We start from the raw sequence: 14668 nt of genomic DNA on the forward strand, positions 1-14668 counted from the left end.
ATGAAAATGAAAATACAACATATCAACATTTATGGGCTGCAGCGAAAGCAGTTCTAAGAAGGACATTCATAGCAATAAATGCCTACATTAAGAAACAAAAACACCTCATGCAACTAGAAGAACAAACTAAGCCCAAAATTACTAGGAAGTGGGAAATAACCAAGATCAAAGTGGAAATAGAGACTAAAAAGACAACAGAAAAGATCAATGAAACTAAGAGATGGGTTTTTTTAAAAGATAAACAGGGGCGCCTGGGTGGCTCAGTCGGTTGAGCGTCCGACTTCGGCTCAGGTCACGATCTTGCGGTCCGTGAGTTCGAGCCCCGCGTGAGGCTCTGGGCTGATGGCCCAGAGCCTGGAGCCTGCTTCTGATTCTGTGTCTCCCTCTCTCTCTGCCCCTCCCCCATTCATGCTCTGTCTCTCTCTGTCTCAAAAATAAATAAATGTTAAAAAAAGTTTTTTAAAGATAAACAAAATACACAAACTTTTAGCTAGACTCACCAAGAAAATAAAGGGCTCAAATAATATCAGAAATGAAAGTGGAAATGTTACAACTGATACCAAAGAAATGCAAAGGATAAGAGATTACTGTAAACAATTATACACCAACATATTGAACAAAATGGAAAAAATGGATAGATTCCTGGAATTTACAACCTACCAAGACTGAATTATGGAGAAATAGAAAATCTGAACAGACCAATTATTAGTAACGAGATTGAATCCATAATCAAAACCCCCCCAAGAAACAAAAGTACAGGATCAGATAACTTCACTGATGAATTGGACCAAACATTATTAAACACTTCCTTATTAAACACTTCCCAAAAACAGAAGAGGAGGAACACTCCCCAATTCATTTTACAAGGCCAGCATTACCCTGATGCCAAACCAGACAAAGACACAACAAGAAAAGAAAATTACAGGCCAATATCCCTGATTAACATAGATGCAAAAATCCTGAACAAGATCTTAGCAAGTCAAATTCAACAATACATTAAAAGAATTATATACCAGGATCAAGCGGGATTGACTTCACGGATGCAAAGATGGTTTAACCTTTGCAAACCAGTCAATGTAATATACCATCATAACAAAATGAAGGATAAAAATTGTATGATTATCTCAACAGAGGCAGAAAAAGAATTTAACAAAAATCAACATCCAGTTATAAAAATTCTCCAAAACGTGGGTATAGAGGGAATACAATACACTGCAACGTAATGAAAGCAATATATGACAAGCCCATCATCATACTCAATGGTGAAAAGCTGAATAGCTTCTCCTTTAAGATCAGGAACAAGAGAAAGATGCCCACTCTTGCCATATTTATTCAACATAGTATTGCAAGCAGGAGCAATTAGGCAAGAAATAAAACGCATCCAAATTGGAAAGGAAGTAAAACTCTTTACAAATGGTATTATATTTGGAAAGCCCTAAAGTATCCATCAAAAAAACATCAGGAATAATAAATTTGGTAAAGTTGCAGGATACAAAATCAATACACAAAAATCATGTGCACTAATAATGAACTATCAGAAAGAGAAATTAAGAGAACAATCCCATTTATAATTACACCAAAAAGAATAAAATCCCTAGGGATAAATTTAACCAAGGAGCTAAAAATGTATACACTGAAAACTGTAATACATGAATAAAAGAAACTGAAGAGGATACAAATAAATAGATATTCCAGGCTCATGGATTGGAAGAATTAACATTGTTAAAACATCCCAAGTACCCAAAGCAATCTACAGATTCAACACAATCCCTGACAAAATTCCAATGGAATTTTTCACGGAAATAGAACAACCAATCTTAAAATTTGTATGGAATCATAACAGACCCTCAGATAGCTAAAGCAATCTGAAGAAAGAAGAACAAAGTGGGAGGCATGACATCCTGATTTCAAACTATATTACAAAGCTATCATATTCAAGGCAGTATGGCATGGACATAAAAATACACACATAAGTCAAAGGAACAAAATAGTCCAGAAATAAACCAACATGTATAAATCTTCAATTAATTTATGACAAAGGAGACAAGAATATACAATGGGTAAAGGACAATATTCAATAAATGGCATTGGAAAGCTAGACAGCCACATGCAAAATAGTGAAACTGGAACATGTCTTCCTCCATACACAAAAATCAACTCAAAAAAAAATTAAAGGCTTGAATGTAAGACCCCAAATCATAATGATCCTAGAAGAAAACATATCTGGTAAGCTCCCTGACATCAGTCCTGGTGATGATATTTTGGATTTGATACCAAAAGCAAAGGCAACAAGAACAAAAACAAACAACTACATCAAACTAAAAAGCTTTTGCACAACAAAGGAAACCATCAACCAAATGAAAAGGCAACCTACTGAATGGGAGAAGAGATCTGTAAATCATATATCTAATAAGAAGTTAATATCCAAAATATATAAATAACTCTTGCAATGTAACAGAAAAAAATCTGATTTTAAAAAGAGCAGAAGATCTGGATGTCTTTTCCCCAAGAAGACATACAGATGGCCAATGGGTACAGGAGAAGATGCTCAACATCACTAATCATCAGGGAAGTGCAAATCAAAATCACAATGAGGTAACAAATCACAGAATGGCTATTACCAAAAAAAAAATGTAAGAAATAACAAGTGCAAACAAGGATGTGGAGAAAAGGGAACCTCGATGCACTAATAGAACTGTAAATTGGTACAGTCACTATGGAAATAATATGGAGATTCATAAAAATTAGGAATATGGGGCACCTGGGTGGTTCAGTCTATTGAGCATCCAACTCTTGATTTCAGCTCTGGTCACAATCCTAGGCTCCACACTGAGCATGGAATGGAGCCTGCTTGAGATTCTCTCTCTCCCTCTGCCTGTCTCCCCTACTCACATGCACTCTCTCTCTCTCTAAAATAAAAAAAAAAAACAACACAATAAAATAAAAAGAAAAGAATTACCATATGATCCAGAAATTCCATTTCTGGGTATTTATAGAAAGGAAACAAAAACACAGGGTGCCTAGGTGGCTCAGTCAGTTAAGCATCTGACTTCAGCTCAGGTCATGATCTCACAGTTTGTGAGTTTGAGCCCCACATAGGGCTCTCTGCTGTCAGCACGAAGCCCGCTTTGGATCCTCTGTCCCCCTCTCTCTCTGCCTCTCCCCTGCTTGCACATGTGCACTCTCTCAAGAATAAAAATAAACATTAAAAAAAAGGAAATACAAACACTAGCCCAAAAAGGTATCTGTACCTCATCTTCACTGCAGCTTTTATTTACAATAGCCAAGACATGAAACAATCATAGTGGCCACTGATGGCTGAATGGATAAAGACAACATGGAACAGAATGGAACACACAATGGAATATTATTCAACCATTAAAAAGGAAGGAATCCAGCTATCTGCAACAACATGGATGGACCTTGAAGGCATTATGCTAAGTGAAGTCAGACAAAGAAAGACAAATGCCATATGATCTCACTTATATGGAACCTAAAAAACAAAACAAAAACACACAAAAGCTGAACTCAGACACAGGGAATAGACTGAGGGTTGCCAGAGGTGGGGGCCAGAGGTGAGCAAAATGGGGAAAGTGGTCAAAAGGTACAAACTTCCAGTTACAAAATAAGTCATAGGGATATACACAGTATGGTAACTATAGTTAATGCTGTACTGTATAATTTACAGTTACTAAGAGAGTAGATCTTAAAAGTTCTCCTTACAAGAAAAAAATTTGTACCTATATGTGGTGATGGATGTTAACAAGACTTATTGTGATCATTTTGTAGCATGTACATAACACCGAACAATTGTTATATACCTGAAACTGATGTTATATATTAATTATATCTTAACAAAGAATAAAACAGGAAAAAAAAAAGAACTGAAAGCAGGATCTCAAAGATATTCACACACCCACAGTCACAGCAGCATTATTCAAAAAATAAACAAAAGGTAGAAGTAACCCAAAGGTCCATCAACAGATGAAGGGATAAACAAAATACATATATACATACATACAATGGCATGTACCTAACAACATCAATATATGTGAGGCAAGGAGAAATAGATGAATCCACTGTTCTAGAGACTTCATCACTTTTCTATCAGTAATGGACAGATATGGCAAGCAGAAAATCAATAAGGTCATAGTTGAACTCAACAGCACCATTAATTAACTAGATATAACTGACACCTATAGAATATTCCATCCAACAACAGCATATACATTCTTCTCAAGATCAAATGGAACATTCACAAGATGAATGTTCATCTAAATCAATCCTCTAAGTTTTCCTTCTTAGGAAACTAAGAAGAGTAAATTAAACCCAAAGTAAGTAGAAAAAAATAAAAATTAAAGCCAAAATCAATGAAATTGAAAACAGAAAATCAACAGAAAAAAAAATCAATGAAATCAAAAGCTGGTTCTTTGGGGGAAAAAATCTGCAAAATTGATCAGCTTCTAGCAAGACTAAGAGAAGGAGGGAAGATACAATTCATTAATATCAGAAATGAAAAAGGGACATCACTACAGAGCCCATGGACATTAAAAGGAGACTAAAGGAATACTATGAACAACATCATGTCCACATAGCATCTAGATAAAACAGACCAATTCCTTGAAAGACACAATCTGCCAAGACTCACACAAAATCACACAATCTGAATAGGCCTTTATCTATTAAAGAAATTGGATTAAAAACTTATCTTCCAAAACAGAAAGCACCAGGCCCTGATGGGCTCACTGGTGAATACTACATACAACAGAATATCATTCAGCCTTAAAAAGCAAGGAAATTCTGGCACATGCTACAACATAGATGAACCTTAAGGATATTATGTGAAGTGAAATAAGCCACTCACAAAAGGACAAATACTGTATGATTCCACTTATATGAGGTACCTGAAGAAGTCAAATTCATAGACACAGAAAGGAGAATGGTGGTTGCCAGAGGCTGGGCGGAGAGGAGAATGTGGAATTGCTACTTAACAGGTATAGAGCTTTAGTTTTGCAAGATGAAAAGAGTTCTGGAGATCGGCTGCACAATAATGTGAATGTACTTAACGCTGCTGAACTGCATGCTTACAAATGACAGAATGGTAAATTTCATGTTATCTGTACTTTGCCATTTAAAACAACAATAACAACAACAGTGGTACCTGGGGCAGAGCTATGCAGTTGTAAGGTTTACTAAGTCCTGATCAGGTCAGATGGGGCCCCTGAGGACAAACTATAATCACAGTCCCCCACACTCACTGCTCACAAAGCATCTGCTTGGACTCACAGAAAACACGAGTGAGATTGAAGGATGAAGGTATGTGGCCAGGTCACTCTTGGTAAGAGGCAGCAGCCAGCCCACAGCCCCATTCTTCAGGGTGCAAGGCCAATGCTCTTCCCACCACCTTGCGCTCTGTGTAAAGCCCAGATTCTCAAACTGTGCCGTGTGGTGGTTTTGGATTCCAGCTTTGCCACTTACAGCTATGGAGCCTTGGGCAAATTACTCAGCCTCTAGAAGCCTCCTGCAAAACAGGGATAATAACAATCTGCGGGGTCCTTGTGGTTTCATTATGCAAGAAGTATTCACAACGACCTGGCACTCTGCCAATAGTAGCCATTATGGTGCCTCAGGAGTTGGGTTTTGTTTTATTTTGTTTTGTTTTTCTCTGAAGATCTTTTAAGGGACAAAGTTACTGTCAGCAGTTTAAAGGAACTGAAATAGATTTCTTAAGGACTTGCTGGCTCTGGGATCCCACACAACCTTGTGCCAAAGCTTTGAAAGCCCAGGACAAGCAGGGTGGCTCAGGGTTTACCCCTTAACTTCCCACTTCTGGTCTTGGTGCCCCAGTGAGCTCAGCTGGGACCATAAGCCCCAGGAAGCAGTATATTGCCCCAGTGTGGCCCACACTTTTTTTTTTTTTTTTTTTTTTTTTTTTTTTTTTTTTTTTGCCAAGCCCATGGGCTCTGACCATCTCAACTGAGCTGACAACAGCCAGGGACATGGCTTCCCCAGTGCACGGAGGAGGACCCCAGGACCACACAGACAACAGGAGGAGGGAATGTCTTTCTGAACCCCAGGCAGCAGCAGAGCTGAGCCCAGGTCAACCTCTGTCAGTAATGCAGGGCACTGCTTGGTAATGGTTAGGAAAACTTAACCACCACACACGACTAACTCAGTCTGGAAAAGACCCAGCAAAGTCACAGTGGCAGTCCTTGCTGTCCACAGCTCTGGTTGCATAGCATTTTTTGTCAAGAGTTATCTAGATGGCATCTCAGGGCAGAGCCCCCAGCAACAGGACATCCCTGCACACAACACAGATTACTAATCCCAGGTTCCTCCTGAGAGGAGGACTTGGGTCCTTCAGGGACCCAAGCACCTGTCCTCCCACTGAGCAGGACAGCCACACCCAGATGGCCCTCGAATTCACTGCTGGAGTTATGTGGGGACCCGTGGGTGGGCCCATGGGTGCCACCACATCGCCGAGGGGACCTGGCCTTCGCTGCTAGAGAACTCAGAGGAGCCAGGTGGGTGAACCCTCCCTCTTGCACTCACCCCAGCCAGCTCTGGAAGCCCGGGAGCAGAGAGAAGACTGTGATGTGCTTGTCAGGGCTGGGAAACATCACTAAATATCAGAACTGCAAGATTCTCGCTCAACCTTTTTGTACCCAAACCTCACCGTGAGCCGTAAGGAAATCAGGGACCCCAGCAGGCCAGGGCTCCCATTGGCCCCATTCGAACTCCTGGGGAGCTCCCATCCTGTAACACCTCCTGCAAGCAGTGAGCTCTCCACACCTTCTGCCAGCTCCAGTCTTCTCCACATTCCAGCTCAACAAGGCAGCGGAGAAGGGGCCCCTTGCAGGCCAGTGCCCATTCCTGGGGAGGTGGCTGGAGAGGCATCTCTACAGGAGCAATGGCACAGGCCTCCCTCCCCAGATTTATCAGCAACATCACGCCCTTCCCTGCAGCACACACCAAAACACTCAAGCAGGCAATGACCTCCCACAATTCACCTTGCACGGGGTGAGAACAGGGGTCTGGTTCTCTCGCTCCAGGCCTGCGATTCTGCATCCAGATGCTTTTCTTTTTCAATGGTGTCAATTGTGGTAAAATACGCATACAGAAAACTTACCACCGTAACCGGGTTTGGACGTACAGTTCAGTGGCATTAAGTGCATTCCCCGCATCACACAACCAGCACCACCATCCATCTCCAGAACTTTTCCATCTTCCCAAACCAAAGCTTCATGTCCATTAAACAGCTCCCCGTTCCCGCTGCCCTCTGCACCCACCATTCTACCTCCAATGTCTGTGATTTTGACGACTCCGGGTACCTCATATAAGCGGAATCATATGGTATTTGTCCTTTTGTGACTGGCTTATTCCACTCCGCACAATGTCCTCCAGGTTCATCCATGCTGCAGCAGGTGTCAAAATGTCTTCCCTTTTTAAGGCTAATATTCCATTGTTTGGATAGACTACCCACTTATTTTCCCATCTGTCGATGGACACTTGGGTCACTCCCCCCTCCCGGCTACTGTCAGTGCTGAACCAAGTGTAGAACCAAGAACATGGTTCTACAAACTTCGGAGTCTTTGCTTTCACTCCTGCCAGGTATGTACCCACAGGTAGAATTCTTGGCCGTCTAAGACTCCTTCTAGCTTGCAATTTCACCCCCACAGAGCATGTGGTGTCAATATCCAAAACCACCAGCAGTAGGCCCTGACCATGGTCATTCTTCGATGCTCCCCTTCCTCCAAGCACAGCCCCAGGCATATATGGGAGCTGTGTGGGTCCTACCCAAATCCTCGGAAATCACGCACAAGCTGTTCCTCCTCTCAGGGCAGATCTGCCATTTCCCAGCACACTCAGAACGCACTGTCCTTGGCACCAGGAGCCCTGGTTCCACAGGGTTTGTGGAGATAGGTCTCTGCCCCCTTCTCCAATCTGGGTAAAGACTGTCAGAGTAGGTGCCCTTGGAGCCTGGGGGCGCTGCAAGTCTCTGGCTCCCAGCAATAGCGAAAACTTACCTTCCTGGGAGAAGCTTGAACAAATGCCAGTAGTCAGATTGAGGAGGGACATGAAGAGGGTGTGGCTGGCCATGGCCTTGCCCAGCCTGAGTCTCTGGGCTTGCCCTACACGCCAAGCCTCAGGTCTCTAATGTCACAGACTCAGCCTCTGGCCCAGACCTCTGGGACCTTGCCCCTGGGTGTGTATGCTGGATAGAGCCCTAGACTTGGAGCTCCCTTCCCTGACCCCTCTCCCTCCCACCCCCCAGTTAGGGCCCCAAGGTAGTGCCTGGGCCCCCTTCCTCCCAGGTCCAGTTCTGACGCTGCCTGCTGGAGGTAGCTGCAGTCTGATCCTCGCCTGGGGAGTGCGTACCTTCAAGGTCTGCTCATTCCAGTGCATGAGGAAGGCCAAGATGGCCGCACAGCTGCGACTGATGCCCAGGGTGGAAAAGACCAGGATGACAGAGCCAAGCTGGAGGTGAAGTTCTGCAAGAGCAAGGAAAGGCGGGGGACCTGCATGGCCTCGTTCCCTGTGGACCTTAGTTGCTGTAAGCTGACTGGCTTCAGGGGCCCATGGTCCAAGAGTGAGTTCAGACCCAGCACACCATGGCATAGGCTAGTCACGCAACATCTCTGGGACACTGTTTCATCACCTGGCACATGGAGGTCCTCAGACCTCACTGGCAGTTCAAGAAAATCACACTGGGTGTTCAGCATTATCATGCAAAGGTCTTTTTTTTTGGCGGGGGGGGGGGGGGGGGGGGCTCTCCAGGTTTCTAGCCCAAGAAGCTCAGTTACCAGCTGGCCTCCTGAGTGGGATGAGAAGATGGTCCCCCCAGGACATGGGGTTGCTGACAGAGGCAGTACGGCCTGGGTATGAATCCTGGCTCGGCCACTCACTGGCTGTATGACCCGAGCATGTTACTCTAAGGCACAGTTTTATCCTCCAGAAAATGGGGTTACAGTATACTACCTACCTCAAAAGGGTTTGTCCTGTGCTTAGCCCCATGCCTGACACGGAGAGGTCAGCTATGATCACACTTAATAACGCCCCTGAGGCTGAGGCTCGCCCAGTGAGGGGTGGGGAGGAAATCTAAGCTGGCATCCTGGGCTGATCGGGTAACCTCTGAGAACTGAAGATAAACATACCACATGCGAAATTGCAGACCGTCAGCACTGGAGGAGATGGTTAAGGCCAAGTGCCTCATCATATAGACAAGGAATCAGAGACACAGAGCAGTTAAGGACTGGTCCAGCAAGTCCCACCCAGCAAGGTAGGGCTGGAGAGGGGACCTCTATGGCACAGGACTCTGCCATCCCAAGGTGGGACACAGGGCAAGTCACAGCCTAGATACTGGTCAAGTGAATGTTGCAACCTCCCGGGCAAATAAGGATGTTTGGGCCAAAAAGCCATTCTCTGGCCCCTGGTGTGGCCATGTGGGCTGGGGGCTAAAGTGGTACCCAGCAGGCAGCCCTGGGGTAGGGTCCCTGACTGGACTCAACCTCAATCTCTCCAGCTATCTTGCTCTCCTTGGGCAATTGTGAGCCCTGGGGTGACTGAAAACTGCACCCTCAATGAGGTAAGTGATTGGTGGGCACTGCCATGTGTGATGGGAGAACCAAAGGGACACTGGGCACACACACTGGGGATCCTGGAAGTCAGAGCTGGGAGGGTTCTGGAATTTTCCATCCATTCCACCCATTGACAGGACAGGAGGGCAGGGATGGAGTATGATTCACCTCTGGGTTCCCAGAGCCCAGAGCAGGCTGCTCTGACCATATGCACCCACAGCAGGTGGTGGGGGGAGGGAGGCGGGCAACACTCTCATTTCCCAACAGGTGCAGTGAGGCCAGGACCAAGGCTTAAGTGGACCCAAAAGGGCCTACTGGTCCAGCCAGGGTCAGAATGCAGGGCGCTCAATGTGCAATCCGGTGGTCTTATCTGGCCCCACTACCCCCAAGGTAAACATGTGGCTGCCCTCATTGTCAAGGGCTCCTGAGGGACAGCTTGTCCTGGGGCTTGGCCACACCTAGCTGGGCTTGTGCTGGGCCCCACCCTTTCTTTCCTCAGTGCTGACAGTCACAATCAGAAGCAGAAGCGTGGACAAGGTACCACAGCCCTTCTGGCCCCTGGGCACAGACCAGTGGCTTCCTGGTTGGAGGTTGCCCCTTACCGAGAAAGTGACAGAGGTGCCTTAAAAAGGGGGAAAGGTTGGCTTCTGGGGAATCTTCTATCTTGATGTGCAGGAGGCTGTCGGCGTCATCTACAAAACTAAACAGAAGGAAAGCAGGCAATCGGGCAGCCTCACACACAGGCTCGCTGGAGCAGTCCTCATCCACAGCAGCAGGCAAATAACTGGACCTCTCGCAGAAAAAAAAAAAAGCCCCTGCCCCATAGGTGTGTCATGTGGGTGAAGTCCGTTCATCTATGTAAAGCATTTGGCAGTCTGTTTGGCACACTTATTGAATAAACGCTCAAGAAACAGGACATCATTATTATTATTAACCAAACGTGGTACTTTCCTAGAATATGGTGCAGAAAGTAAAATGAGGATGGGAAGGAATAGGTAATGATCTGGGAGAATGCACCTGGCATGTTAAACAGAGAAAGCCCCAGATAGGGGATGGAGAGTGGTAGGTGGCTGTTTTAGCGGTCAGGGAAAGCTTCACTGAGGAGGTAACATTTGAGCACAGGCTTAAAAGAGGTGATGGAACAAGCCAAGCAGTCATCTGAGGAAAGAGGGCCCTGAGCAGAGGAGAACAGGGCAAAGGTGCAGAGATGGAGTATGTTTGATGGATTTGAGAACCAACAGAGAAATCAGAGTGGCTAGAACTTTATGAACACAGGAGAGAGGAGGAGAGGAGGTGTGTGACACGTTTAACGAGAAGATGCCTGCAGGGAGCTTGCAGAATGTCCAGCATGCCGTAAGTATTTGGTCAATGTTATTTATGAAGACTGCGGTCTACTGGTGACATTCAGCAGTATGCAGACCACTGTGGCACGCAGGAAGTTGCAGCAGATTCAGAAACAAAAATAGCCTGGTTTTAGCAAATACAATTCCCATCCATCCGTCCATCCATCCATCCTTTCCTCCTCCATCTATCCCTCCCTCCCCCCTCCCTCCTCCATCTATCCATCCACACCCATCTATTCATTCTTTCCTCAGACGCTCACTCAATGACTATTTATTGTGTGCCAGACCGTGGGCTGGACCCTAGTGGGCACAAGATGAACCAAATAGGAGCTGGCCTCTCCCAACGTCAAGGAGCTCCCGGTCTGATGGGGGAGGCAGACACAGAAACAAATGGTCCCAATCCAACTGGCTAGGTTTGGGGATAAAGACCTGCATGTGATACTGGAGAAGAAGAGCAGAGAGAAGTTGAGGGAGCTGGGGAAAGCTTCACAGTGTAGGAGGCATCTAGATGGAGAAGGTAGAAGGGTACAAGCTTACTATAAAAATCAACTGCATTTCTATATACTAGCAATGAACAATCAGAAATTGACATTTTAAAAATACCATCTATAACACGTCAAAAATATCAAATACTTAGGAAGAAATCTGACACGAAGTGTGTAAAACATGTACACTGGGAAATTATAAAACATTTTTTAGAGAAATGAAAGAGCTAAGTAAATGGAGAGATAGACTATGCTCATGGATCAGGAGACTCAATGTTGGTAAGATTCTCCCCAAACTGACCTATGGATACAATTCAAACCCAATCAAAATTCCAGCAGGCTTTTTGTAGAAACTGGCAAGCTGCTTCTAAAATATATACAGAGGAGCACCTGGGTGGCTCAGTTGGTTGGGCGTCCAACTTGGACTCAGGTCATGATCTTGCAGTTCGTGAGTTCAAGCCCTGCGTCAGGCTCTGTGCTGACAGCTCAGAGCCTGGAGCATGCTTCGGATTCTGTGTATCCCTCTCTCTCTGCCCCTCCCTCGCTCGAGCTCTGTCTCTGTCTGTCTGTCTGTCTCTCTCAAAAATGAGTGAACATTAAAAACAAAAATTAAAATGTATGTGGAAATGCAAAGGAGACAACTTTGAAAAAGCTACAATAGTCAAGAGTGCAGAACTGGCATAAAAATACAGGCCAGTGAAAAAGAGTAAAGAATCCAGAAAAAAAAAAAAAGAATCCAGATATAATCCCACACACACATGGTCAATGGATTTTCAACAAAGGTATCTAATCAGTCCAACAGGAGAAGGATCATTTTTTTTCAACAAATAATGGGGGCCCCTGACTGGCTCAGTTGGTAGAACATGTGACTCTTGATCTCGGGGTCATGAGCTCAAGCCCCATATTGGGCACAGACCCTACTGAAAAGCAAAACAAAACAAAAGAACCAAAAACTATGAACTTAGTTCTACATTTGGCACCATATGCAAGAATTATTTCAAAGTGGATCATGGACTTCTGGGTGGTTCAGTTGGTTGAGCATCTGACTCTTGATTTTGGCTCAGGTCATGATCTCAGGGTCGTAGGATCAAGCCCCACACCCGGAAGAGATAAATCATGAGATCAATGACCTGAGCCGAAATGAAGAATCAGATGCTTAACCAACTGAGCCACCCAGGCACCCAGAGATGATCTATTTGTTATCAGGTGATTAGATAGCTTGAGTCTTTCAAGGAACTGGTTCATTTAATTGAAATTTCAAATGTGTTGGCATAAAATTACTCGTAATATTTCCTAATTATTTTTAAATTTTTAATTAAAACTTTTACTGAGGTCACTCTAGATTCACCCGCAGTTATAAGAAATAACACAGAGAGATTCACTGTATGCTTTGCCTAGTTTCCCCAATGATAACATTTTGCAAAACTGTATTATAATAGCCCAGGATATTGATGCTGATGCAATCTACCAACTGTATTCAGACTTCCCCAGTTTTGCTTGTATTGTGTGTGTGCGCGTGCATGTGCACATGCATGTAATAAGTTCTATACAGATTTATCACCTGTGCGGATTTATGTATCCAGGAGATACTAGCCAAAATACTGAACAGTTCTCGGGCACCTCAGTGGCTCAGTTGGTTAAGCATCTGACTTGATTTCAGCTCAGGTCATGATCTCACAGGCTTATGGGATTGATCCCTGTGCTATCAGCACGGAGCCTGCTTTGGATTTTCTGTCTCCCTCTCTCTCTGCCCCTCCCCTGCTTGCACATGCACTCTCTCCCTCAAAATAAAGAAACTTAAAAAACAAAAATACTGAACAGCTCTAACACTAAGGATTCCTCACGTGTGCCCTTTTGTAACCATACCTGCCCCACCCCGTGCCCCAAACTCAAACTTCCCTAATTTCCGATAACCACTAATCTGTCCTTTATTTCTAAAATTTTGTGATACCAAAAATGCTATACAAATGGAACAACAGGTAACCTTTTGGGATGGCCTTATTATTATCATTATTATCATCATCATCAGCTTGATGTTAATTCCCTGGATATTTACCCAAGTTGTTGCACGTATCAGGAGTTCATTCCATTTATTACTGAGTAGGATTCCATGGTATATGTACACCACAGTCTGTCCAACTATTCATCCGCTAAATAGCCACTGTGGACATTCACACACAGGTTTGTGTAATAAGTTTTCACCTCTGTGGGATAAATGCCCACAGAATGCTTTTTAACATTTGTAGCATCTAGAATGAAAATTTTCCTTCCTCTGTACCTAAGATTGATGATTTTTGTCTTCTCTCTCTTCTTTTTTGATCAGTGTGGAACGGGTTTGGCGATATTATCGCTCTTTACAGAGAGCCAGCTTTTTGGTTTCATTGAGTTTCTGGAATTGTTTTGTTTTCTATTTCACTTATTTCTGTTCTTAATCATTTCCTTCCTCCTGCTTACTTTTTCTAATTTTTTTTTTTTAAGTGGAAGTTTAGGTCCTTGATTTGAAACTCTTCAAATATAGGCATTTAGGCTATAAATTTCCCTCTATGCACTGCTGTACCTGCATCCACAAATTTTGACATGTGGTGTTTTTATTTTCATTCCGTTCAAAATACTTTCTAACTTCCCTTTTGGTTTCTTTTTGACCCATAGGCTACTTAGAAGTGTGTAACTTAGTTTCCAAACATTTGGAATTTTTCCGAGATATCTTGTTATTGGTTTCTGACTTAATTCCACTGTAGTCAGAACATAAAAACATAATTTTTATAACAAATTATTTGTCTTTTGACACTTGTTTTAATGCCCAGAATATTCTATCTTGGCAAAAATGTTGCATGTTCCCTTGTGTTCCCTATAGAACACATTCAAAGACCAGAAGAACACTACTTTCATTGGGTAGAGTGCCTTATAATTGTCAACTAGGTAAATGTGGATGGTAGTTCTCTTCTAATCTTTAAAATTATAACCTATTGTCTGTCAAGAGAGATGTTGAAATCTCTGATAATAATTGTGGATTCTTGGGGCACCTGGGTGACTCAAGTCGGTTGAGCATCCAACTTCATCCCAGGTCATGATCTCGCAGTTTGTGAGTTTGAGCCCCGTGTCAGACTCTGTGCTGACAGCTCAGAGCCTGGAGCCTGCTTCGGATTCTGTGTCTCCCTCTCTCTATCCCTCCCCTGCTCATGCTCTGTCTCTCTCACTCTCTCAAAAATAAATAAACATTAAAAATTTTTAAAAATAATTGTGGATTCTCTAGAATCTAGCA

The 14668-nt window shown here is 43.8% G+C and overlaps 1 protein-coding gene across 6 annotated transcripts in view; it reads right to left on the bottom strand.

The window, feature by feature from the left end:
- Positions 1-14668, bottom strand: part of STYXL1 (serine/threonine/tyrosine interacting like 1) — a 73099-nt gene that overhangs the window by 8477 nt on the left and 49954 nt on the right. For 5 of the 6 annotated variants that reach the window (XM_030301058.1, XM_030301056.1, XM_030301055.1 and 2 more), the window contains 2 exons: positions 10181-10278; positions 8380-8492 (listed from right to left, as the gene is read on the bottom strand). The exons of the other annotated variant lie outside the window; for it this stretch is intronic. In XM_030301058.1, coding sequence (XP_030156918.1) covers positions 8380-8492; positions 10181-10278 — 211 coding nt within the window. The remainder of the gene's footprint in view (positions 1-8379; positions 8493-10180; positions 10279-14668) is intronic. 6 annotated transcript variants of the gene reach the window in all.

This window comes from Lynx canadensis, chromosome E3 (assembly GCF_007474595.2).
Source record: "Lynx canadensis isolate LIC74 chromosome E3, mLynCan4.pri.v2, whole genome shotgun sequence".
NCBI lineage: Eukaryota > Metazoa > Chordata > Mammalia > Carnivora > Felidae > Lynx > Lynx canadensis.